This window comes from Bombina bombina, chromosome 9 (assembly GCF_027579735.1).
Source record: "Bombina bombina isolate aBomBom1 chromosome 9, aBomBom1.pri, whole genome shotgun sequence".
Taxonomy (NCBI): Eukaryota; Metazoa; Chordata; class Amphibia; order Anura; family Bombinatoridae; genus Bombina; species Bombina bombina.
This window is the reverse complement of record NC_069507.1, coordinates 183,861,180-183,888,572: the sequence shown is the minus strand read 5'-3', so window position 1 is coordinate 183,888,572 and position 27,393 is coordinate 183,861,180. Positions and strand designations below refer to the sequence as shown.

Sequence of the window (27,393 nt, the reverse complement as noted above, 5' to 3'; positions counted from 1 at the left end):
CAAGAGAATGAAGAAAAATTGATAATAGGAGTAAATTAGAAAGTTGCTTAAAATTGCATGCTCTATCTGAATCACAAAAGAAAAACATGGATTCAGTGTCCCTTTAATCCATTAAGCAATGCATTGCAAAAGATCTGCATAGAAAATGTATGTACGTTCTTTTGGTTAGAAAATGTGCATTGTTTTCCAGTCCAGTGTTTGTTAAATTATGTTCTGTTGTATACATTTAAACATTCCGACTACTCGTGGCTTTTGTAAAAAACAAAAACTAAAAGTCCTAGGATAAAGAGCAAAAATAAATATTGCAATTTTTTTACCAGGTGTTTTTATTTTCATAATTAAAGGGATAGTAAACCCCAAAATTTTCTTTTATGATTCAGATAGAGCATACAATTTTAAACAACTTTCCAATTTAATTCTGTTATCAAATTTTCTTCATTCTCTTGTTATCCATTGCTGAAGGGACAGCATTGCACTACTGACAGGAAGCTGAAAATATCTATTTAGCCAATCACAAGAGACAAAGATGTGCAGCAACCAATTAGCAGCTAGCTCCCACTAGTGTATGATATGTGCGTATTCATTTTTTAACAAGGGATACTTAGAGAGCGAGGCACATTTGAAAATAGAAGTGAATTTAAGTGTCTTAAAATAACTTACTCTATCTGAATCATGCAAGTTTAATTTTGTTGTTCCTATCCCTTTAAGTATTTTATAGGGAATTCAGTTTGAGTTCTTTCTCCATTTTTAAAAAAGTTGACATATGAGCTTTCAACTTGTAATATGAGCACAACCCGATGCGCACATAAAGCTTACTTCTAGCGCAGTTAATGCTCGAGCGGGAGCGTTAAATAGTGCTCCACTTGTAATCTGGCCCTATGTAAACAATCGGTAATAAAAATACATATTAGTGATATGAATAAGATTATCTTGAGTGTAGCTTCCTTTAGAATAGTGTTTCTGAACCACGGTCCTCAAGTACCCCCAACAGGCCAGGTTTTCATTATAGCTGAACTAAAGCACAGGTGAGATAATCAGCAGGTGGTGAGAGCTGGTTATTAACCATGGTTACTGATCAGCTGATTATTTTACATGTGCTCTAGTTCAGCTACAATAAAAACCTGTCCAGTTGGGGGGTCAAGAAACACTACTTTAGAAGATCAAGTGTACAGTTTTTTTTGTTTTTATTTTGCAATTTTATTTTTTTCATTGACATTTAAAAAGGAAATTAAGTAGCAACCCACTCTCCTCCTGTATTTTAGAGGATAATAATTTATTGTATTTGTGAACAGAAAATTCTGACAATTCTTATTATTTTACTGTCATGTTAAACTTATTTTCTTTAACTCATCTTCCCAACTGAGACACAAATATTTAATTTACTGATGTTTATTATTGTATTATTATCTCTTATATATTCTTCTCCCCACTTTTTTGCATAATAGTGCTGTGACTGCTGGGAAAACTCTTGCCTCTGTGCAGGGAATTTACATACACACATGCGGGGAACACAAGTACCATGCACTAATCTTTCTGTCTGCCTTTTGTGTTATTGTATTAACCGTGTGTGTTCTTTTGATAAAACCACTCCTCCTCACTGTAATTCAGATTGATGGCTTGCTGTGAGGAACATAAGGAAGTTGTGTCAAAATCACTTTAAATGCTGCTCAGACAGCGATATGGCAGAATAAAAGCTTTGATTCTAATCTACTGTGCACTGACCAGTGGAGAGTACTTCAGCATAATGTTCCTTCAGATTCTATGAAAAGCCTGTTAGCAGAAATGGGTTTTTATGCTTCTCGGGACCCAAATTACATGCATACTGAATGCTTTCTCTGCCTGTTTCAGATGTATTTTGCACTTTTTTTCTTAACCTTTGTAGCATATTTTGATTGATGATTATAGCAATCAGACATGACTTGAAATGCAGGCTAATACATTTTACCAGGAGTGACTGATAGAATACAGTAAACGTATTTATTAGAATAGGCTTAATACTTTAACCTAAATGTAAGAAATACAAATTTGTTTGGTTCATGATGAAGATGAATGTTCTTCTTTATCTCTCCCATAAAACATGTATTTGCAGTAAATTGGGTATGTCAGTGTTAATAATGCTTTTAATAAGTAAACCAATGTCTTGGTGTCCACTTAATGTTTTACACAGTAACATTATACAGGAAACCTACACACATTAACAATATTGGTTCTGTAGGCTTGTATATCAGAGCACTGTTTGAATCACTCTGTTTAACCCCCCACCCCCAAAATTATAATTCAAGACTAAATCAATTACACATTTCCATGCACATTTCTAATGCGTATGTGTTATAATACTGTCATATTTTCAAGATCAATGGTTGGTTGTTACTCTATTTACACACTTGGCATATTTTTTTAATTTCATGCAACACGCCAGATATTTTTTTTATGCTTCATACACAGCAAGGGCTTGATCAACGTAACACGAAGATGCATTCTGTTAATTAAAACATAGATTTAAGAAATAGTATGCACTATTTATTATTAGAAAGCTTTCAACAGTATAGCTGTGTTCTCAAAGTAAGATACCATATACAATTCTAAATGTCTTCACCCTCTATCCCATTTCAATATTATACTTTTTTGAGCAGTGGCACAACTTGTTCCCCTGATAGCTTGGTTGAGAAAAACTGTTTTAAATAATAATATATTTATATAAATTAATTATAACTAATATTATTTTTATCTTCATAACACAAACACAATGCAACACACACTCAAGATTTAAAGATATGCTGTCTGCACCTCAAAAAATAAACTTATATATATATATTTATATTTACTTATTTTATTTGCTCTGAATTTTATTATATAAATAGAGGGTATATAAGGGCTGACTCTATTATTATAATTGAAGTTAAGGGTTAATATCCCTGGTGCAACCAATTTGTGATGGAAGTACAAGATAAAAAGACAATGTGCACAATAGACTTTGTCCAACATTTAAATCATAATTACTTTCTCCTGAGGAGCCAATTGAAAGGTTAATTGACCAGTCACCAGGTGGAAGCAAAGTAGAGTAGTTTCCTTGTGGGTTAATCATGACACACCTTTGGCAGTATGTTATAACTTGTGTATATTGGCATACAAAGATGCAAGATCAGTAGTGTAGTAGATTTTATTGCGAGGAAATAGTTTTTAGACCTGCAGTTACTAAAGACCATTTATATACTGTAGATACACAGTGCAAGACTAAGTGGCCAATAATCTAAACTTCGCTGGTTCTGATGTGGTTTTTCCTGCCAACCCTTGCAGGGCCTGCCCTGGTGAGGTTATCTTTAATAAGGGGCAGTTCTTGCGAGTGGCAAGATGTCTTCTATAAAAAAGTAATGGAGCTCGCTGGAAATTTCACTGCGTAGGGTAGTCAGCAGGGGGTACACTTTAGAAATTAGATCCTGCATCACAAAATAAACACATTGCGCTGCTTTCTGTGTATAGCACCTTACAATCCCCTAGGGATTTATAGGCATGTGTTTTTTTTGATGAAGCGCATGTGAGCATGCGCGAAACACGTCAGATCTAGCACCCCTTGCACACCTGTGTTAGTGCTACTCACCTTGTGTATCAAATAAAGTCACCTGGCATCAAGTTCCTGAGTCCTCGTTTTTCCTTTGTATCCTGTGTTTTTATATTAGGGTATTAAATATTTTGCATATTTTGTCACAACCTCGCCACCTTTTAGTTTGTGGAAAAAACAGTGAGATCAATAGGCCAGAAATACACGCCCATGTTCAGCCCATTTTATGATAAAACAGTAATTATGCTTTGTACTTTATAAGTAAGAATTTTTATATGTGTTTTTTGCACATCCAGTGTACTTAAAGGGACACTGAACCCAATTTTTTTCTTTCGTTATTCAGATAGAGCATGCAATTTTAAGCAACTTTCTAATTTACTCCTATTATCAAATTATTTTCATTCTCCTGGTATGTTTATTTGAAAAGCAAGAATGTAAGTTTAGATGCCTGCCCATTTTTGTGAACAACCTAGGTTGTCCTAGCTGATTGGCCAGCACCAATAAACAAGTGCTGTTCATGGTGCTGTCCTTAGCTGCCTTCTTTTTCAAATAAAGATAGCAAGAGAATGAAGAAAAATTGATAATAGAAGTAAATTAGAAAGTTGCTTAACATTGCATACTCTATCTGAACCATGAAAGAAAAAAATTGGGTTCAGTGTCCCTTTAAGTTACGATTTACACTGTATATTTAATACGATTTATCCCTGTGTTTTTTACATACAAATTTTTGCTAAAATATGATTTTTGTTGAACAATTTTGTTACGATTTTTGGTGCAGCTTAACAATACAATTTTTTCTGCTTATGTATGTGTGAATGGTTCAGTTATTTGTTTTGTATGATTTTTTATATACGATTTTCATTGTGCTCTTTTATAATTTACGCATCTCCTTCCCATACAAAAATGCAGTATACTCCTCTTAGCGAGTTTTCAATCCATGGGTAATCATCATTGTTTTGTTTAGATTCTAGGTATTTCAACTTTCTCGTTGTTCGCTGGAAACTTAGCTGTTTCCAACCAGATCTGAACTGAACAATGGAATTATTTCTGGCTTTTTTTTAATCTTATTATATTTCCATATAGGGACTAAGGAATGTAAATAGCTAGATTTTTCATTTTATTGTCAAAATTAGAGGGATATAAAACCAAATAATTTTCTTTCATGATTCAGATAGAGGATGCAATTTTAATTCAACTTTTTAATTTACGTCTGTATCAAATTTTCTTTGTTCTCTTGGTATCTTTTGTTAAAAAGCAGTGGCGTAAGCTTAGGAGTTGGTCCATTTCTGGAGCACTATGTGGCAGCAGTTTTACAAGAATGTGCAAGAGCACTAGAGGGCAGCTCTATTTCCTGACATGTAGTAATCAAGATGCCTACCTAGGTATCTCTCCAACACAGAATGTCATGGGAATTAAGCAAATTTGATAATAGAAGTAAATTGGAAACTTTTTTAAAATGATATGCTCTGTCTGAATCACAAAATAAAATGTTTGGGTTTCATATCCCTTTAAGTTGTTTATAGTTTTGTATCTAAATATGTAATTCTATTTTACAGGTCTAATATTTTTTTCAAAACCTTGGCAAATGCAAAAAAAAATATATCAGATACAGTTTATGGAATAATGAGTGAGAACTACAGAAATTCCATTGATTGAAAAATAAGGTCACTAAAAAAGTACAGTAAAGTGTGAGATAGCGTACTAGGTACTAGGAATGTGCACAAATGATCCGAATGTGGAAGAAGGTCACTTGCGGCATCCTTTTTTGGGGGTGGATTTTCTCTTGTGAAAGTACAATACACTCAGATCTGGGTTTGCGCAGATCTTCGTGTGTTGAACTTTAACAAGAAGAAAGCTGGCTCCCCAAAGAGCTGACTGCCACGAGCGGCTGCCTACTTCAGCATTTGTATCATCACTAATGATTCAAATGCACAAGCATATTTGGTACTGTGGTCTTTTTTTACAAATTGCTACACCATTATCATTTGTGGCTAAAAAAGTCTGTTTTTTTTAACATAATTATTTACAAAATTATTTGCACATAGTTGTTACACAATAATCCTATAAAATCTTTTTAGATTACTTCTTGTTGAAGAAATGGTCCCAAATTTAGTGGGAAGTCAGTTTGTCTATCTTTCATTTACAGACATGGCCAAAAGTATTGGTACCCTTGCATTTTAAGAGAGAAACACAAAAAGCCTGACTGGAGTTTGCCAAAATGCATTTTGACGAGCCACTGTCCTTCGGGAGAATGTCCTTTGGACAGACAAAATAAAACTTTTTGGCAAATTATAGAAGGAAAATAGAAGCTTTTAAAGAAAAGAACACCATCCCTACCGTGAAACATGTAGGAAGCTCAGTGATGTTGTGGGGTTGCTTTGCTGCTCCTGGCCTAGAATCTGTGCAGGGCACAACAAAGTCCTGAAGACTATCAAGGCATTGAGAGGAAAAACATACTGCCCAGTGTCAGAAAGCTGTGTCTCAGTTGCAGGTCAGGGGTCCTCCAGCAGTATAATAACTTAAAGCATACCTCAAAAAGCACTCAATAATGGATGAGAAGAAAACATTGGAACATTCCGAAGTGGCCTTCTTTAAGTCCAGAAGAGCTGAAACTTGCAGTTGGGAAAAGGCACCCATCAAATCTGAGAGAACTGGAGCAGTTTTCTCAAGGAGAGTGGGCCAAAATCTCAGTTGAAAAGTGTAGAAATCTTATTTAAAGCTACAGAAAGTGCTTGATTGCAGTTATTGTCTCCAAAGGCTGTGCTACAAAATATTAGGTTGAGTACCAATATTTTTGTCTGTGCCTTTCTCATTTGTTTTACTGTTTATAGTAATCTGTAAAGTCAAAAATCAAAAGTGAAGTTTCTGTTCTATTCTGCTTGATATAAAGAATGATGAATACCAAATACTTTTGTAAATTTTTGCTTAATTTAGAGGAGAAAATGCATTTTCATAAAAAAGTTGAATGGTACCAACACTTTTGGCCACGTCTGTATGCCTTGGTTCCCTGGGGAAAACATGGTACTACCCAAACCCTGCATAAAAATACCCTAACCCTTGCAAAATTACAAAAACACTCTAGATCGCCCAGCCCTGACCCCTTACATTATTATTATTATTGTTATAATACAGAATGGCGAAACAATCATCTAGTGTTGTCATGTTCTTTGTTCAGAGGAGAATTGCCTGGCATTTCAATGCTGGACTGACCTTACTTGGCGGGATCAGATTGATATACTTCAGGAAAGTTTTCCTTTGTGAAAAGCACAATTGGGTTAACAGAGGCTACTCCTAGGTGGTAACTTGCCTAGAACAAGCTACTGAGCTGTTGTTCGTTCCTGGTAGAGCGCTTCTCTCTTTGTATGCATTATTATTATTATTTATTCAGAATCTGCATTTAGGATCTGATGTTTTGTTTTATAAATTGAACTATTCTTCTTTAAATTTTATTTTTCTAATTATATGATAAATAACAATATACTTTTTAATACAATATTAAAAAATATCTTATTGATTCTTAAAATATATTTTTTTTAGAATTTATTAGATTCCTAACTATTCCTTGTTTTCTTTTTTATGTCAATTTGTAATAATTATTTCCTGTCATTCTGTTAACATATTCATTTCTGTAAGAATATGGGGCAAAATTATCAGAATAGGGAGGAAGAAGTAGTCGTATTGATGATAGTACTGACCTGATAGGGATTATTGGGTCTCTGGTATAGTGATTGTGTCCTACCTATCCATAAAATGTTTTAATAAAATAATGTGTTCAATAAAACAACTAAAAGTAAATGAAGTGCCTGAAATATATTGCTAATATGAAAATATTTACCTGCTATTGATGATTTTTAAATATTTAAAGATATTGATTGTTTCTGTGTTTTTCTTTTCACTATTAGGGGAATTTTGTTGCTTCAATGACTGCAATTTTAAGGCAAATGGAAGACTGTCACTATGTGCATCTAATCAAGGCATTTGGAAAAATGAGGACTGATGTTGTGGTAATTCTTTTTAAAATTAAAATTATTATTTTTACCCGTTACATTAAGATTTTATATTGGGTGCATTCAGATCCTTTGTGAGGATCCAAATGCGGAAGCAGGCGGCCGCTTGTGCCATTCAACTCTTTCGGAGTCCACATCAATGCAAATGCAAATCAAGATCTTAGTGAGGTGAATTTTCACAAGAATAAATCCAGCCAAACGGCACAAATGGCCTCCTACTTCCACATTTATATCATCTTGCAGGAATCGATATATAGTGTGTGTGTGTATATATATATATATGTACTGTATGTATTTATGTGTGTGTTTGTGTGTATGTATATACAGTATATATAGTTCAAGAAAAAGATTGCACTCACAGGTCTTTTCAAACAAAGTAGATCACTTTTTAATGTAACGTTTTCGGGGACAATATCCCCTTAATGAGCATGTCAAATGTGAATACACTCATACAATTTATAGTGAACAAAATACACAACACAAATCGCACGCGCCACTGGACACGGTATGAGATTTGTGTTGTGTATTTTGTTCACTATAAATTGTATGAGTGTATTCACATTTGACATGCTGATGAAGGGGATATTGTCCCCGAAAACGTTACATTAAAAAGTGATTTACTTTGTTTGAAAAGACCTATGAGTGCAATCTTTTTCTTGAACCATAGCATTCTATCATTGCACCCAGGCAGGCGTCTGTAGGAGGGTCGGACTGAAGACAGTTTTGAGATATATATATACAGTGGATATAAAAAGTCTATACACCCTTGTTAAAATGTCAGGTTTCTGGGATGTAAAAAAATGAGACAAAGATAAATCATTTCAGAACCTTTTCCACCTTTAATGTGACCTATAAACTGTACAACTCAATTGAAAAACAAACTAAAATGTTTTAGGTAGAGGGAAGAAAAACATAATTTATGTAAGAACTTACCTGATAAATTCATTTCTTTCATATTAGCAAGAGTCCATGAGCTAGTGACGTATGGGATATACATTCCTACCAGGAGGGGCAAAGTTTCCCAAACCTCAAAATGCCTACAAATACACCCCTCACCACACCCACAAATCAGTTTAACGAATAGCCAAGAAGTGGGGTGATAAGAAAAAAGTGCGAAAGCATATAAAATAAGGAATTGGAATAATTGTGCTTTATACAAAAAAATCATAACCACCACAAAAAGGGTGGGCCTCATGGACTCTTGCTAATATGAAAGAAATGAATTTATCAGGTAAGTTCTTACATAAATTATGTTTTCTTTCATGTAATTAGCAAGAGTCCATGAGCTAGTGACGTATGGGATAATGACTACCCAAGATGTGGATCTTTCCACGCAAGAGTCACTAGAGAAGGAGGGATAAAATAAAGACAGCCAATTCCTGCTGAAAATAATCCACACCCAAAATAAAGTTTAATGAAAAACATAAACAGAAGATTCAAACTGAAACCGCTGCCTGAAGTACTTTTCTACCAAAAACTGCTTCAGAAGAAGAAAATACATCAAAATGGTAGAATTTAGTAAAAGTATGCAAAGAGGACCAAGTTGCTGCTTTGTAAATCTGATCAACCGAAGCTTCATTCCTAAACGCCCAGGAAGTAGAAACTGACCTAGTAGAATGAGCTGTAATCCTTTGAGGCGGAGTTTTACCCGACTCGACATAGGCATGATGAATTAAAGATTTCAACCAAGATGCCAAAGAAATGGCAGAAGCTTTCTGGCCTTTTCTAGAACCGGAAAAGATAACAAATAGACTAGAAGTCTTTCGGAAAGACTTAGTAGCTTCAACATAATATTTCAAAGCTCTAACAACATCCAAAGAATGCAACGATTTCTCCTTAGAATTCTTAGGATTAGGACATAATGAGGGAACCACAATTTCTCTACTAATGTTGTTGGAATTCACAACCTTAGGTAAAAATTCAAAAGAAGTTTGCAACACCGCCTTATCCTGATGAAAAATCAGAAAAGGAGACTCACAAGAAAGAGCAGATAATTCAGAGACTCTTCTGGCAGAAGAGATCGCCAAAAGGAACAAAACTTTCCAAGAAAGTAATTTAATGTCCAATGAATGCATGGGTTCAAAAGGAGGAGCTTGAAGAGCCCCCAGAACCAAATTCAAACTCCAAGGAGGAGAAATTGACTTAATGACAGGTTTTATACGAACAAAGCTTGTACAAAACAATGAATATCAGGAAGATTAGCAATCTTTCTGTGAAAAAGAACAGAAAGAGCAGAGATTTGTCCTTTCAAAGAACTTGCGGACAAACCTTTATCTAAACCATCCTGAAGAAACTGTAAAATTCTCGGAATTCTAAAAGAATGCCAAGAAAAATGATGAGAAAGACACCAAGAAATATAAGTCTTCCAGACTCTATGATATATCTCTCTAGATACAGATTTACGAGCCTGTAACATAGTATTAATCACAGAGTCAGAGAAACCTCTTTGACCAAGAATCAAGCGTTCAATCTCCATACCTTTAAATTTAAGGATTTGAGATCCTGATGGAAAAAAGGACCTTGCGACAGAAGGTCTGGTCTTAACGGAAGAGTCCACGGATGGCAAGAGGCCATCCGGACAAGATCCGCATACCAAAACCTGTGAGGCCATGCCGGAGCTACCAGCAGAACAAACGAGCATTCCTTCAGAATCTTGGAGATTACTCTTGGAAGAAGAACTAGAGGCGGAAAGATATAGGCAGGATGATACTTCCAAGGAAGTGATAATGCATCCATTGCCTCCGCCTGAGGATCCCGGGATCTGGACAGATACCTGGGAAGTTTCTTGTTTAGATGAGACGCCATCAGATCTATTTCTGGAAGTTCCCACATTTGAACAATCTGAAGAAATACCTCTGGGTGAAGAGACCATTCGCCCGGATGCAACGTTTGGCGACTGAGATAATCCGCTTCCCAATTGTCTATACCTGGGATATGAACCGCAGAGATTAGACAGGAGCTGGATTCCGCCCAAACCAGAATTCGAGATACTACTTTCATAGCCAGAGGACTGAGAGTCCCTCCTTGATGATTGATGTATGCCACAGTTGTGACATTGTCCGTCTGAAAACAAATGAACGATTCTCTCTTCAGAAGAGGCCAAGACTGAAGAGCTCTGAAAATTGCACGGAGTTCCAAAATATTGATCGGTAATCTCACCTCCTGAGATTCCCAAACTCCTTGCGCCGTCAGAGATCCCCACACAGCTCCCCAACCTGTAAGACTTGCATCTGTTGAAATTACAGTCCAGGTCGGAAGAACAAAAGAAGCCCCCTGAATTAAACGATGGTGATCTGTCCACCACGTTAGAGAGTGTCGTACAATCGGTTTTAAAGATATTAATTGAGATATCTTTGTGTAATCCCTGCACCATTGATTCAGCATACAGAGCTGAAGAGGTCGCATGTGAAAACGAGCAAAGGGGATCGCGTCCGATGCAGCAGTCATAAGACCTAGAATTTCCATGCATAAGGCTACCGAAGGGAATGATTGTGACTGAAGGTTTCGACAAGCTGAAATCAATTTTAGACGTCTCTTGTCTGTCAAAGACAGAGTCATGGACACTGAATCTATCTGGAAACCCAGAAAGGTTACCCTTGTCTGAGGAATCAATGAACTTTTTAGTGAATTGATCCTCCAACCATGATCTTGAAGAAACAACACAAGTCGATTTGTATGAGATTCTGATAAATGTGAAGACTGAGCAAGTACCAAGATATCGTCCAAATAAGGAAATACCACAATACCCTGTTCTCTGATTACAGACAGAAGGGCACCAAGAACCTTTGAAAAAATTCTTGGAGCTGTAGCTAGGCCAAACGGCAGAGCCACAAACTGGTAATGCTTGTCCAGGAAAGAGTATCTCAGGAACTGATAATGATCTGGATGAATCGGAATATGCAGATATGCATCCTGTAAATCTATTGTGGACATATAATGCCCTTGCTGAACAAAAGGCAAGATAGTCCTTACAGTTACCATTTTGAACGTTGGTATCCTTACATAACGATTCAATATTTTTAGATCCAGAACTGGTCTGAAGGAATTCTCTTTCTTTGGTACAATGAAGAGATTCGAATAAAACCCCAGCCCCTGTTCCAGAACTGGAACTGGCATAATTACTCCAGCCAACTCTAGATCTGAAACACATTTCAGAAATGCCTAGGCATTTTAGAATATGTATAACAGCCTGATGAAACGGCTCTGTGTAGCCGAGAAACGCGTTGCTTTTATGCATTGTTTTTAAACTTTTTAATAAATTTGTTTAAGTGACTTTGCTGGAGTTTGCTCCTTCCTCTATCCAGTTCGTTATCCAGTTTGTTGGCGTGTGTTAACTAAACTCTCGGTAATCGGGAGAGCTTCACACGTGATATCCCTATCTCCTATCCTCTTGCCAGTGTTTGGAATCGGCATACGAAGAGAGAGGTGTGGCAGCATCCAGTGTTCCTGACTGGCCACACGGAATTTGGTCCGGCCTGACGATTGGTTGTTGCCTTTTTGAGTCTTCCGGGCGACGCTGAGGTCCCGGTCTGCTTGGTTTGGCACGTCTAAGTGCCGCCCTACTTGTGAGTACCCCTTTTTTCTCATACTTACCTGTCAGGGTCTCAAACGTTATCACCCTATTGGCGCCTTCCTGTTTTCCCACTACAGATCCCAAATATGAAACTGTCTGAAAATAAGGAATGTTGAACATCCTGAGTCAAGGCAAATAAATGTTTGAATACATATATTTAGAACTTTATTAAAAAAGTGCCCAACCATAGCTTAGAGTGTCACAGAAAATAAGACTTACTTACCCCAGGACACTCATCTACATGTTTGTAGAAAGCCAAACCAGTACTGAAACGAAAATCAGCAGAGGAAATGGTATATATATAAGAGTATATCGTCGATCTGAAAAGGGAGGTAAGAGATGAATCTCTACGACCGATAACAGAGAACCTATGAAATAGACCCCGTAGAAGGAGATCATTGAATTCAAACAGGCAATACTCTCCTCACATCCCTCTGACATTCACTGCACGCTGAGAGGAAAACCGGGCTCCAACCTGCTGCGGAGCGCATATCAACGTAGAATCTAGCACAAACTTACTTCACCACCTCCATAGGAGGCAAAGTTTGTAAAACTGATTTGTGGGTGTGGTGAGGGGTGTATTTGTAGGCATTTTGAGGTTTGGGAAACTTTGCCCCTCCTGGTAGGAATGTATATCCCATACGTCACTAGCTCATGGACTCTTGCTAATTACATGAAAGAAAAATATAAAAATAAAATAATATGGTTGCATAAGTGTACACACCCTTAAACTAATACTTTGCTAAAGCACCTTTTAATTTTATTACAGCACTCAGTCTTTTTGGGTATGAGTCTATCAGCATTTTGACTTGGCAAGATTTGCCCACTCTTCTTTGCAAAAACACTCCAAATCTGTCAGATTGCGAGGGCATCTCCTGTGCACAGCACTCTTCGGATCACCCCACAGATTTTCAATCGGATTCAGGTCTGGGCTCTGGCTGGGCCATTCCAAAACTTTAACCTTCTTCTGGTGAAGCTATTCCTTTGTTGATTTGGATGCTTTGGGTCGTTGTCATGCTGAAAGATGAAGTTCCTCTTCATCTTCAGCTTTCTAGCAGAAGCCTGAAGGGTTTGTGCCAATATTGACTGGTATTTGGAACTGTTCATAATTCCCTCTAGCTTAACTAAGGTCCCAGTTCCAGCTGAAAAAAAAACAGCCACAAAGCATGATGCTGCCACCACCATGCTTCACTGTGGGTATGGTGTTCTTTTGGTGATGTGCAGTGTTTTTGCGCCAAACATATCTTTTGGAATTATGGAAAAGAAAAGGCTATTGTCTTGCCACTCTACCCCATAGCCCAGACATATGAAGAATACGTGAGATTGTTGTCACATGTACCACACAGCCAGTACTTGCCAGATATTCCTGCAGCTCCTTTAATGTTGCTGTAGGCCTCTTGGTAGCCTCCCAGACCTGTTTTCTTCTTGTCTTTTCATCAATTTTGGAGGGACATCCAGTTCTTGGTAATGTCACTGTTGTGTCATATTTTCTCCACTTGATGATGACTGTCTTCACTGTGTTTCATGGTATATCTAATGCCTTGGAAATTCTTTTGTACCCTTATCCTGACTGATACCTTTTAACAATGAGATCCCTCTGATGCTTTGGAAGCTCTCTGTGGACCATGGCTTTTGCTGTGGGATACGACTAAGAAAATTTCAGGAAAGACCAACTAGAGCAGCTGAACTTTATTTGGGGTTAATCAGAGGCACTTTAAATGATGGCAGGTGTATGCTGACTCCTATTTAACATGATTTTGAATGTGATTGCTTAATTCTGAACACAGCTACATCCCCAGTTATAAGAGGGTGTGCACACTTATGCAACCACATTATTTTAGTTTTTCTTTCATGTAATTGGCAAGAGTCCATGAGCGAGTTACGTATGGGATATACAATCCTACAAGGAGGGGCAAAGTTTCCCAAACCTCAAAATGCCTATAAATACACCCCCTCACCACACCCACAATTTAGTTTTACAAACTTTTCCTGCTATGGAGGTGGTGAAGTAAGTTTTTGCTAAGATTTCTACGTTGACATGCGCTTCTCAGCTTTTTTGAAGCCTGATTCCTCTCAGAGTACAGCGAACGTACAGGGACGTGAAGGGAGTATCACCTATTGAATGCAATGATTTTCCGAACGGGGGGTCTATTTCATAGGTTCTCTGTTATCGGTCGTAGAGACTCATCTCCTACCTCCCTTTTCAGATCAACAATATACTCTCATATACCATTACCTCTACTGATAACTGTTTCAGTATTGGTTTGGCTATCTTCTATATGTGGATGGGTGTCTTTTTTTGGTAAGTATGTTTTTTATTACTTAAGACACCCCAGCTATGGTCTGGCACTTTATGCATTTATATAAAGTTCTAAATATATGTATTGTACTTATATTTGCCATGAGTCAGGTTCATGTATTTCCTTGTGCAGACTGTCAGTTTCATATTTGGGAAATAAACAGATTAAGAAATATTTTTTTCGTACCTGGGGTTTAGTCTTTTTTTCAAATTGATTACTTTTTTCTTCCAAATTACGGGCAGCATTAGGCCCACGGGTGCGCCAAATGCTAGACTTTGAGTCATTCTTGGCGCGAAAAGTATGTCCGTGTACGCAAGTTCTTCATTTCCGGCATCGTAGTTGATGCAGAAGCCTTACACACGGTTGCGTCGTTAGTGACGCAAGTGTGTCATTTCCGGATATTGTTGGCCCAAAAAATTTTTCACTTACGTTGTGCGCCATACTTGGTGCCAAATGTTTCATTAGTTTTATTCCCCATTGCTGTTTGCCTCTTGACTTTTTCTGTGTCAGAGGGCTATGCTGTTTGCATTTTTTCCCATTCCTGAAACTCATATAAGGAAATTAATAATTTTGCTTTATATGTTGTTTTTTCTTTTACATTTTTGCAAGATGTCTCAATCTGATCCTGCCTCAGAAGTATCTGTTGGAACTTTGCTGCCATTGGTTCTACCAAAGCTAAGTGCATTTGTTGTAAGGTTGTGGAAATTATATCTCCGAATGTCATTTGTAATAGTTGTCATGATAAACTTTTACATGCAGAGAATGTATCCATCAGTAATAGTACATTGCCAGTTGCAGTTCCTTCAACTTCTAATGTACATGATATACCTATGAATTTTAAAGAAATTGTTACTGATTCTATTCAGAAGGCTTTGTCTGCATTTCCGCCTTCTAATAAACGTAAAAGGTCTTTTAAAACTTCTCATAAAGTTGATGAAATTTCAAATGACCGACAACATAATGATTTATCCTCCTCTGATGAGGATCTATCTGATTCAGAAGATCCTTCCTCAGATATTGACACTGACAAATCTACTTATTTGTTTAAAATAGAGTATATTCATTCTTTGTTAAAAGAAGTGTTAATTACTTTGGATATTGAGGAAGCTAGTCCTCTTGACATTAAGACTAGTAAACATTTAAATGCTGTTTTTTAACCTCCTGTGGTTACTCCAGAGTTTTTTCCTATTCCTGATGCTATTTCTGATATGACATCTAAGGAATGGAATAAGCCAGGTACTCCTTTTATTCCTTCTTCAAGGTTTAAAAAATTGTATCCTTTACCAGCAATTTCTATAGAGTTTTGGGAAAAGATCCCCAAAGTTGATGGGGCTATTTCTACTCTTGCTAAACGTACCACTATTCCTATGGAAGATAGTACTTCTTTTAAGGATCCTTTAGATAGGAAACTTGAATCCTATCTAAGGAAAGCCTATTTATATTCAGGTCATCTTCTCAGGCCTGCAATTTATTTGGCTGATGTTGTGGCTGGGTCAACTTTTTGGTTGGAGAATTTAGCGCAACAAGAATTGGATTCGGACATATCTAGCCTTGTTCGCTTGCTGCATCATGCTAATCATTTTATTTGTGGTACCATTTTTTATATTATCAAAATTGATGTTAGATCCATGTCTTTAGCTATTTTAGCTAGAAGAGCTTTATGGCTTAAATCTTGGAATGCTGTTATGACATCTAAGTCTAGATTATTATCTCTTTCTTTCCAAGGTAATAATTTATTTGGTTCTCAGTTGGATTCTATTATTTCAACTGTTACTAGAGGAAAGGGGGTTTTTCTGCCTCAGGATAAAAAATCTAAGAGTAAATCTAAGGCTTCTAACCGTTTTCGTTCCTTTCGTCAACATAAGGAACAAAAATCTAATCCTTCCCCCAAGGAATCTGTTTCCAATTGGAAGCCTACCTCAAATTGGAATAAATCCAAGCCTTTTAACCCCTTAACGACTGAGGACGTGCAGGGTACGTCCTCAGAAAAAAGGCAGTTAATGCCTGAGAACGTACCCTGCACGTCCTCAGTGTGGAAAGCAGCTGGAAGCGATCCTGCTCGCTTCCAGCTGCTTTCCGGTTATTGCAGTGATGCCTCGATATGGAGGCATCCTGCAATAACCTTTGTAAGCCATCCGGTGCAGAGAGAGCCACTCTGTGGCCCTCTCTGCACCGGAGATCGGTGGCTTACTGCGTTGGTGGGTGGGAGCCGGACCGGGAGGCGGGTGGCGGCCATCGATGGCCCTGGTTATGTGAATGGGGGGCGGGATCGTGGGCGGGGGGTGGCTGGGGGCGCGCACGGGAGGGTGGGGGCGGGCGCGTGCACGGGGAGGGAGCGGGTGGGAACCGCTACACTACAGAAACTTTTGAAAATTAAAAATGCTGAAAGTAAAAAAAAAACCAAAAAACAAACGATCAGCAAGGTGGTGGGGGTTTGTCTGTGTGGGGGGGGGGGAAGCTACACTACAGAAAAGAAAAACAAAACAAAAAAAGCACTTTTTATTGCACTTTTTATTGCAAACTGGGTACTGGCAGACAGCTGCCAGTACCCAAGATGGCCCCCAATAAGGCAGAGGGGAGGGTTAGAGAGCGGTTTTGGGGGGGATCAGGGAGGTTGGGGGCTAAGGGGGGGATCCTACACAGTAGCATATGTACATATGCTAAAAAAAAATTTTTTATTTTTTTTTAAAACCCCTTTTATTTTAGTACTGGCAGACTTTCTGCCAGTACTTAAGATGGCGGGGACAATTGTGGGGGAGGGAAGGGAAGGGAGCTGTTTGGGAGAGATCAGGGGGTGGGATGTGTCAGATGGGAGGCTGATCTCTACACTAAAGCTAAAATTAACCCTGCAAGCTCCCTACAAACTCCCTAATTAACCCCTTCACTGCTAGCCATAATACATGTGTGAGGCGCAGCAAGATTTAGCGGCCTTCTAATTACCAGAAAGCAACGCCAGTCATATTGTCTGCTATTTCTGAACAAAGGGGATCCCAGACAAGCATTTACAACCATTTGTGCCATAATTGCACAAGCTGTTTGTAAATGATTTCAGTGAGAAACCTAAAATTGTGAAAAATTTTAAGTTTTTTTTTAATTTGATCGCATTTGGCGGTGAAATGGTGGCATGAAATATACCAAAATGTGCCTAGATCAATACTTGGGGTTGTCTACTACACTACACTAAAGCTAAAATTAACCCTACAAGCTCCCTAAAAGCTCCCTAATTAACCCCTTAACTGCTGGGCATAAAACACGTGTGGTGCGCAGTGGCATTTAGCGGCCTTCTAATTACCAAAAAGCAACGCCAAAGCCATATATGTCTGCTATTTCTGAACAAAGGGGATGCCAGAGAAGAATTTACAACCATTTATGCCATAATTGCACAAGTTGTTTGTAAATAATTTCAGTGAGAAACCGAAAGTTTGTGAAAAAATTTGTGAAAAAGTGAACGATTTTTTGGATTTGATCGCATTTGGCGGTGAAATGGTGGTATGAAATATACCAAAATGGGCCTAGATCAATACTTTGGGATGTCTACTAAAAAAAAATACATACATGTCAAGGGATATTCAGGGATTCCTGAAAGATATCAGTGTTCTAATGTAACTAGCGCTAATTTTGGAAAAAAATGGTTTGGAAATAGCAAAGTGCTACTTGTATTTATGGCCCTATAACTTGCAAAAAAAGCAAAGAACATGTAAACATTGGGTATTTCTGAACTCAGGACAAAATTTAGAAACTATTTAGCATGGGTGTTTTTTGGTGGTTGTAGATGTGTAACAGATTTTGGGGGTCAAAGTTAGAAAAAGTGTGTTTTTTTTCCATTTTTCCTCATATTTTATCATTTTTTTTATAGTAAATTATAAGATATGATGAAAATAATGGTATCTTTAGAAAGTCCATTTAATGGCGAGAAAAACGGTATATAATATGTGTGGGTACAGTAAATGAGTAAGAAGAAAATTACAGCTAAACACAAACACTGCAAAAATGTAAAAATAGCCTTGGTCCCAAACGGACAGAAAATGGAAAAGTGCTGTGGTCATTAAGGGGTTAAAAAACCAAAGTCAGCCCCTAAGTCCGAATGAAGGTGCGGCCCTCATTCCAGCTCAGCTGGTAGGGGGCAGATTAAGGTTTTTCAAAGATTTTTGGATAAATACTGTCCAAAATCAATGGATTCAGAGCATTGTCTCTCAAGGGTATCGAATAGGATTCAGAGTAAGACCTCCTGTGAGAAGATTTTTTTCTCTCAAGTGTCCCAGCAAATCCAGTAAAATCTCAGGCTTTCCTGAAGTGTGTTTCAGACCTGGAGACTAAAAGGGTAATCATGCCGGTTCCTTTTCAGGAACAAGGTCTGGGGTTTTATTCAAATCTATTCATTGTCCCAAATAAAGAAAATTCATTCAGACCAGTTCTAGATCTGAAAATTTTGAATCATTATGTAAGAGTACCAACTTTCAAGATGGTGACTATAAGGACTATTCTGCCTTTTGTTCAGCAAGGACATTATATGTCTACAATAGACTTGCAGGATGCATACCTTCATATTCCGATTCATCCAGAACATTATCAGTTCCTGAGATTCTCTTTTCTAGACAAGCATTACCAATTTGTGGCTCTTCCATTTGGCCTAGCAACAGCTCCAAGAATCTTTTCAAAGGGTTCTAGGTGCCCTACTCTCTGTAATCAGAGAGCAGGGTATTGCAGTGTTTCCTTATTTCGACGATATCTTGGTACTAGCTCAGTCTTTACGTTCTGCAGAATCTCACACAAATCAACTAGTGTTGTTTCTTCAAAAACATGGTTGGAGGATCAATTTACCAAAAAGTTTCTTGATTCCTCAGACAAGGGTCGCCTTTTTAGGTTTCCAGATAGATTCAGTGTCCATGACTCTGTCTCTAACAGACAAGAGACGTTTGAAATTGGTTGCAGCCTGTCGGCACCTTCAGTCTCAGTCATTCCCTTCAGTGGCTATGTGCATGGAAGTTTTAGGCCTCATGACTGTAGCATCGGACGCGATTCCTTTTGCTCGTTTTCACATGAGACCTCTCCAGCTTTGTATTCTGAATCAATGGTGCAGGGATTATACAAAGATATCACAGTTAATATCCTTAAATCCCAATGTTCGACACTCTGACGTGGTGGTTAAATCACCAGCGTTTAGTTCAAGGGGCTTCCTTTGTTCGGCCAACCTGGACTGTGATCACTACAGACGCAAGTCTTTCAGGTTGGAGAGCTGTTTGGGGATCTCTGACAGCACAAGAGGTTTGGAAATCTCAAGAGGCGAGATTACCAATCAATATTTTAGAACTCCGTGCAATTCTCAGAGCTCTTCAGTTTTGGCCTCTGTTGAAGAGAGAACCGTTCATTTGCTTTCAGACAGACAATATCACAACTGTGGCATATGTCAATCATCAGGGTGGGACTCACAGTCCCCAAGCTATGAAAGAAGTATCTCGGATACTTGCTTGGGCAGAATCCAGCTCCTGTCTAATCTCTGCGGTGCATATCCCAGGTGTAGACATTTGGGAGGCGGATTATCTCAGCCGTCAGACTTTACATCCAGGGGAGTGGTCTCTCCATGCAGATGTGTTTTCTCAGATTGTTCAGATGTGGGGTCTTCCAGAGATAGAGCTCGTGGCCTCTCATCTAAACAAGAATCTTCCCAGATACCTGTCCATGTCCATGGATGTTCAGGCGAAAGCAGTGGATGCGCTGACACTTCCTTGGTGTTATCATCCTGCTTACATTTTCCCGCCTCTAGTTCTTCTTCCAAGAGTGATATCCAAAATCATCATGGAACAATCGTTTGTGTTGCTGGTGGCTCCAGCATGGCCACACAGGTTTTGGTATGCGGATCTTGTTCGGATGTCCAGTTGCCAACCTTGGCCACATCCGTTAAGGCCGGAACTACTGTCTCAAGGTCCGTTTTTCCATCAGGATCTCAAATCATTAAATTTGAAGGTATGGAGATTGAATGCTTAGTACTAAGTCATAGAGGTTTCTCTAACTCAGTGATTAATACTATGTTACAAGCTCGTAAATCTGTCTCTAGAAAGATTTATTATCGAGTTTGGAAGACCTACATTTCATGGTGTTCTTTTCATAAATTCTCTTGGCATTCTTTTAGAATTCCTAGAATTTTACAGTTTCTTCAGGATGGTTTGGATAAGGGTTTGTCTGCAAGTTCCTTGAAGGGACAAATCTCTGCTCTTTCAGTTTTATTTCACAGAAAGATTGCTAAACTTCCTGATATTCACTGTTTTGTGCAGACTTTAGTTCGTATTAAGCCCCTCATTTAATCAATTTCTCCTCCTTGGGGTCTTAATTTGGTTTTGAAGGTGTTACAGGCTCCTCCGTTTGAGCCTATGCATTCTTTGGACATTAAACTACTTTCTTGGAAAGTGTTGTTCCTTTTGGCCATCTCTTCTGCTAGAAGAGTTTCTGAGCTATCTGCTCTTTCTTTTGAATCTCCTTTTCTGATTTTTCATCAGGATATGGCAGTTTTGCGGACTTCATTTAAATTTTTACCTAAAGTTGTGAATTCTAATAACATTAGTAGAGAAATTGTTGTCCCTTCCTTGTGTCCTAATCCTAAGAATTCTTTGGAAAGATCCTTACATTCTTTGGATGTGGTGAGAGCTTTGAAATATTATGTTGAAGCTACTAAAGATTTCAGGAAGACTTCTAATTTTTTTGTTTTTTTCTGGTCCTAGGAAAGGTCAGAAGGCCTTTGCTATTTCCTTGGCTTCTTGGTTAAAGCTTTTGATCCATCAAGCTTATTTAGAGTCGGGTTAGGCCCCGCCTCAGAGAATTACAGCTCATTCTACTAGATCAGTCTCCACTTCGTGAGCTTTTAAGAATGAAGCTTCAGTTGATCAGATTTGCAAAGCAGCAACTTGGTCCTCTTTGCAAACATTTACTAAATTCTACCATTTTCATTTATTTGCTTCTTCAGAAGCAGTCTTAGGTAGAAAAGTTCTTCAGGCAGCTGTTTCAGTTTGATTCTTCTGCTGATGTTTTAAGTTTTTCTTTTCATTATGAGAATAACTTTTATTTTGGGTTGTGGATTATTTTTTCAGCGGAAAATGGCTGCTATTTATTTCTTTCATGTAATTAGCAAGAGTCCATGAGCTAGTGACGTATGGGATATACATTCCTACCAGGAGGGGCAAAGTTTCCCAAACCTCAAAATGCCTATAAATACACCCCTCACCACACCCACAATTCAGTTTTACAAACTTTGCCTCCTATGGAGGTGGTGAAGTAAGTTTGTGCTAGATTCTACGTTGATATGCGCTCCGCAGCAAGTTGGAGCCCGGTTTTCCTCTCAGCGTGCAGTGAATGTCAGAGGGATGTGAGGAGAGTATTGCCTATTTGAATGCAGTGATCTCCTTCTACGGGGTCTATTTCATAGGTTCTCTGTTATCGGTCGTAGAGACTCATCTCTTACCTCCCTTTTCAGATCGACGATATACTCTTATATATACCATTACCTCTGCTGATTTTCGTTTCAGTACTGGTTTGGCTTTCTACAAACGTGTAGATGAGTGTCCTGGGGTAAGTAAATCTTATTTTCTGTGACACTCTAAGCTATGGTTGGGCACTTTATTTATAAAGTTCTAAATATATGTATTCAAACATTTATTTGCCTTGACTCAGAATGTTCAACATTCCTTATTTTCAGACAGTCAGTTTCATATTTGGGATAATGCGTTTGAATCAATCATTTTTTCTTACCTTAAAAATTTGACTTTTTTTCCCTGTGGGCTGTTAGGCTTGCGGGGGCTGAAAATGCTTCATTTTATTGCGTCATTCTTGGCGCGGACTTTTTTGGCGCAAAAAATCTTTTCTGTTTCCGGCGTCATACGTGTCGCCGGAAGTTGCGTCATTTTTTGACGTCCTTTTGCGCCAAAAATGTCGGTGTTCCGGATGTGGCGTCATTTTTGGCAAAAAATATGGGCGTCGCTTTTGTCTCCACATTATTTCAGTCTGATTTTTTCTTTGCTTCTGGTTACTAGAAGCTTGTTTATTGGCATTTTTTCCCATTCCTGAAACTGTCATTTAAGGAATTTGATCAATTTTGCTTTATATGTTGTTTTTTCTCTTACATATTGCAAGATGTCTCACGTTGCATCTGAGTCAGAAGATACTTCAGGAAAATCGCTGTCTAGTGCTGGAACTACCAAAGCTAAGTGTATCTGCTGTAAACTTTTGGTAGCTATTCCTCCGGCTGTTGTTTGTATTAATTGTCATGACAAACTTGTTAAAGCAGATAATATTTCCTTTAGTAATGTACCATTGCCTGTTGCAGTTCCCTCAACATCTAAGGTGCAGAATGTTCCTGATAACATAAGAGATTTTGTTTCTGAATCCATCAAGAAGGCTATGTCTGTTATTTCTCCTTCTAGTAAACATAAAAAATCTTTTAAAACTTCTCTCTCTACAGATGAATTTTTAAATGAACATCATCATTCTGATTCTGATGACTCTTCTGGTTCAGAGGATTCTGTCTCAGAGATTGATGCTGATAAATCTTCATATTTATTTAAAATGGAATTTATTCGTTCTTTACTTAAAGAAGTACTAATTGCTTTAGAAATAGAGGATTCTGGTCCTCTTGATACTAATTCTAAACGTTTAGATAAGGTGTTTAAATCTCCTGTGGTTATTCCAGAAGTTTTTCCTGTTCCTAATGCTATTTCTGAATTAATTTCCAGAGAATGGGATAAATTGGGTAATTCATTTACTCCTTCTAAACGTTTTAAGCAATTATATCCTGTGCCGTCTGACAGATTAGAATTTTGGGACAAAATCCCTAAAGTTGATGGGGCTATTTCTACCCTTGCTAAACGTACTACTATTCCTACGTCAGATGGTACTTCGTTTAAAGATCCTTTAGATAGGAAAATTGAATCATTTCTAAGAAAAGCTTATCTGTGTTCAGGTAATCTTCTTAGACCTGCTATATCTTTGGCTGATGTTGCTGCAGCTTCAACTTTTTGGTTGGAGACTTTAGCGCAACAAGTAACAGATCATGATTCTCATAATATTATTATTCTTCTTCAGCATGCTAATAATTTTATCTGTGATGCCATTTTTGATATTATCAGAGTTGATGTCAGGTTTATGTCTCTAGCTATTTTAGCTAGAAGAGCTTTATGGCTTAAAACTTGGAATGCTGATATGGCTTCTAAATCAACTCTACTTTCCATTTCTTTCCAGGGTAACAAATTATTTGGTTCTCAGTTGGATTCCATTATCTCAACTGTTACTGGTGGGAAAGGAACTTTTTTACCACAGGATAAAAAATCTAAGGGTAAAAACAGGGCTAATAATCGTTTTGGTTCCTTTCGTTTCAACAAAGAACAGAAGCCTGATCCTTCATCCTCAGGAGCAGTTTCAGTTTGGAAACCATCTCCAGTCTGGAATAAATCCAAGCCTTCTAGAAAGGCAAAGCCTGCTTCTAAGTCCACATGAAGGTGCAGCCCTCATTCCAGCTCAGCTGGTAGGGGGCAGGTTACGTTTTTTCGAAGAAATTTGGATCAATTCTGTTCACAATCTTTGGATTCAGAACATTGTTTCAGAAGGGTACAGAATTGGTTTCAAGATGAGACCTCCTGCAAAGAGATTTTTTCTTTCCCGTGTCCCAGTAAATCCAGTGAAAGCTCAAGCATTTCTGAATTGTGTTTCAGATCTAGAGTTGGCTGGAGTAATTATTCCAGTTCCAGTTCTGGAACAGGGGATGGGGTTTTATTCAAATCTCTTCATTGTACCAAAGAAGGAGAATTCCTTCAGACCAGTTCTGGATCTAAAAATATTGAATTGTTATGTAAGGATACCAACGTTCAAAATGGTAACTGTAAGGACTATCTTGCCTTTTGTTCAGCAAGGGAATTATATGTCCACAATAGATTTACAGGATGCTTATCTGCATATTCCGATTCATCCAGATCATTATCAGTTCCTGAGATTCTCTTTTCTGGACAAGCATTACCAGTTTGTGGCTCTGCCGTTTGGCCTAGCTACAGCTCCAAGAATTTTTACAAAAGTTCTCGGTGCCCTTCTGTCTGTAATCAGAGAACAGGGTATTGTGGTATTTCCTTATTTGGACGATATCTTGGTACTTGCTCAGTCTTTACATTTAGCAGAATCTCATACGAATCGACTTGTGTTGTTTCTTCAAGATCATGGTTGGAGGATCAATTTACCAAAAAGTTCATTGATTCCTCAGACAAGGGTAACTTTTCTGGGTTTCCAGATAGATTCAGTGTCCATGACTCTGTCTTTAACAGACAAGAGACGTCTAAAATTGATTTCAGCTTGTCGAAACCTTCAGTCACAATCATTCCCTTCGGTAGCCTTATGCATGGAAATTCTAGGTCTTATGACTGCTGCATCGGACGCGATCCCCTTTGCTCGTTTTCACATGCGACCTCTTCAGCTCTGTATGCTGAATCAATGGTGCAGGGATTACACAAAGATATCTCAATTAATATCTTTAAAACCGATTGTACGACACTCTCTAACGTGGTGGACAGATCACCATCGTTTAATTCAGGGGGCTTCTTTTGTGCTTCCGACCTGGACTGTAATTTCAACAGATGCAAGTCTCACAGGTTGGGGAGCTGTGTGGGGATCTCTGACGGCACAAGGAGTTTGGGAATCTCAGGAGGTGAGATTACCGATCAATATTTTGGAACTCCGTGCAATTTTCAGAGCTCTTCAGTCTTGGCCTCTTCTGAAGAGAGAATCGTTCATTTGTTTTCAGACAGACAATGTCACAACTGTGGCATACATCAATCATCAAGGAGGGACTCACAGTCCTCTGGCTATGAAAGAAGTATCTCGAATTCTGGTTTGGGCGGAATCCAGTTCCTGTCTAATCTCTGCGGTTCATTTCCCAGGTATAGACAATTGGGAAGCGGATTATCTCAGTCGCCAAACGTTACATCCGGGCGAATGGTCTCTTCACCCAGAGGTATTTCTTCAGATTGTTCAAATGTGGGGACTTCCAGAAATAGATCTGATGGCCTCTCATCTAAACAAGAAACTTCCCAGGTATCTGTCCAGATCCAGGGATCCTCAAGCGGAAGCAGTGGATGCATTGTCACTTCCTTGGAAGTATCATCCTGCCTATATCTTTCCGCCTCTAGTTCTTCTTCCAAGAGTAATCTCCAAGATTCTGAAGGAATGCTCGTTTGTTCTGCTGGTAGCTCCGGCATGGCCTCACAGGTTTTGGTATGCGGATCTTGTCCGGATGGTCTCTTGCCATCCGTGGACTCTTCCGCTACGACCAGACCTTCTGTCGCAAGGTCCTTTTTTCCATCAGGATCTCAAATCCTTAAATTTAAAGGTATGGAGATTGAACGCTTGATTCTTAGTCAAAGAGGTTTCTCTGACTCTGTGATTAATACTATGTTACAGGCTCGTAAATCTGTATCCAGAGAGATATATTATAAAATCTGGAAGACTTATATTTCTTGGTGTCTTTCTCATCATTTTTCTTGGCATTCTTTTAGAATTCCAAGAATTTTACAGTTTCTTCAGGATGGTTTAGATAAAGGTTTGTCCGCAAGTTCCTTGAAAGGACAAATCTCTGCTCTTTCTGTTCTTTTTCACAGAAAGATTGCTAATCTTCCTGATATTCATTGTTTTGTACAAGCTTTGGTTCGTATAAAACCTGTCATTAAGTCAATTTCTCCTCCTTGGAGTTTGAATTTGGTTCTAGGGGCTCTTCAAGCTCCTCCGTTTGAACCTATGCATTCATTGGACATTAAATTACTTTCTTGGAAAGTTTTGTTCCTTTTGGCAATCTCTTCTGCCAGAAGAGTTTCTGAATTATCTGCTCTTTCTTGTGAGTCTCCTTTTCTGATTTTTCATCAGGATAAGGCAGTGTTGCGAACTTCTTTTGAATTTTTACCTAAAGTTGTGAATTCCAACAACATTTGTAGAGAAATTGTGGTTCCTTCATTATGTCCTAATCCTAAGAATTCTAAGGAGAAATCGTTACATTCTTTGGATGTTGTTAGAGCTTTGAAATATTATGTTGAAGCTACTAAATCTTTCAGAAAGACTTCTAGTCTATTTGTTATCTTTTCCGGTTCTAGAAAAGGCCAGAAAGCTTCTGCCATTTCTTTGGCATCTTGGTTGAAATCTTTAATTCATCTTGCCTATGTTGAGTCGGGTAAAACTCCGCCTCAAAGGATTACAGCTCATTCTACTAGGTCAGTTTCTACTTCCTGGGCGTTTAGGAATGAAGCTTCGATTGATCAGATTTGCAAAGCAGCAACTTGGTCCTCTTTGCATACTTTTACTAAATTCTACCATTTTGATGTATTTTCTTCTTCTGAAGCAGTTTTTGGTAGAAAAGTACTTCAGGCAGCGGTTTCAGTTTGAATCTTCTGCTTATGTTTTTCATTAAACTTTATTTTGGGTGTGGATTATTTTCAGCAGGAATTGGCTGTCTTTATTTTATCCCTCCCTCTCTAGTGACTCTTGCGTGGAAAGATCCACATCTTGGGTTATCATTATCCCATACGTCACTAGCTCATGGACTCTTGCTAATTACATGAAAGAAAACATAATTTATGTAAGAACTTACCTGATAAATTCATTTCTTTCATATTAGCAAGAGTCCATGAGGCCCACCCTTTTTTGTGGTGGTTATGATTTTTGTATAAAGCACAATTATTCCAATTCCTTATTTTATATGCTTTCGCACTTTTTTATCACCCCACTTCTTGGCTATTCGTTAAACTGAATTGTGGGTGTGGTGAGGGGTGTATTTATAGGCATTTTGAGGTTTGGGAAACTTTGCCCCTCCTGGTAGGAATGTATATCCCATACGTCACTAGCTCATGGACTCTTGCTAATATGAAAGAAATGAATTTATCAGGTAAGTTCTTACATAAATTATGTTTTTTATCCCTCCCTCTCAAGTGACTCTTGCGT

General features: G+C 38.1%; 1 protein-coding gene across 1 annotated transcript in view; it reads left to right on the top strand.

Moving 5' to 3' along the window:
- The window catches only part of DOCK1 (dedicator of cytokinesis 1), an 827,740-nt gene that overhangs the window by 537,092 nt on the left and 263,255 nt on the right, over window positions 1-27,393 (top strand). The window contains exon 28 of the mRNA XM_053692513.1: window positions 7,462-7,563. Coding sequence (XP_053548488.1) covers window positions 7,462-7,563 — 102 coding nt within the window. The remainder of the gene's footprint in view (window positions 1-7,461; window positions 7,564-27,393) is intronic.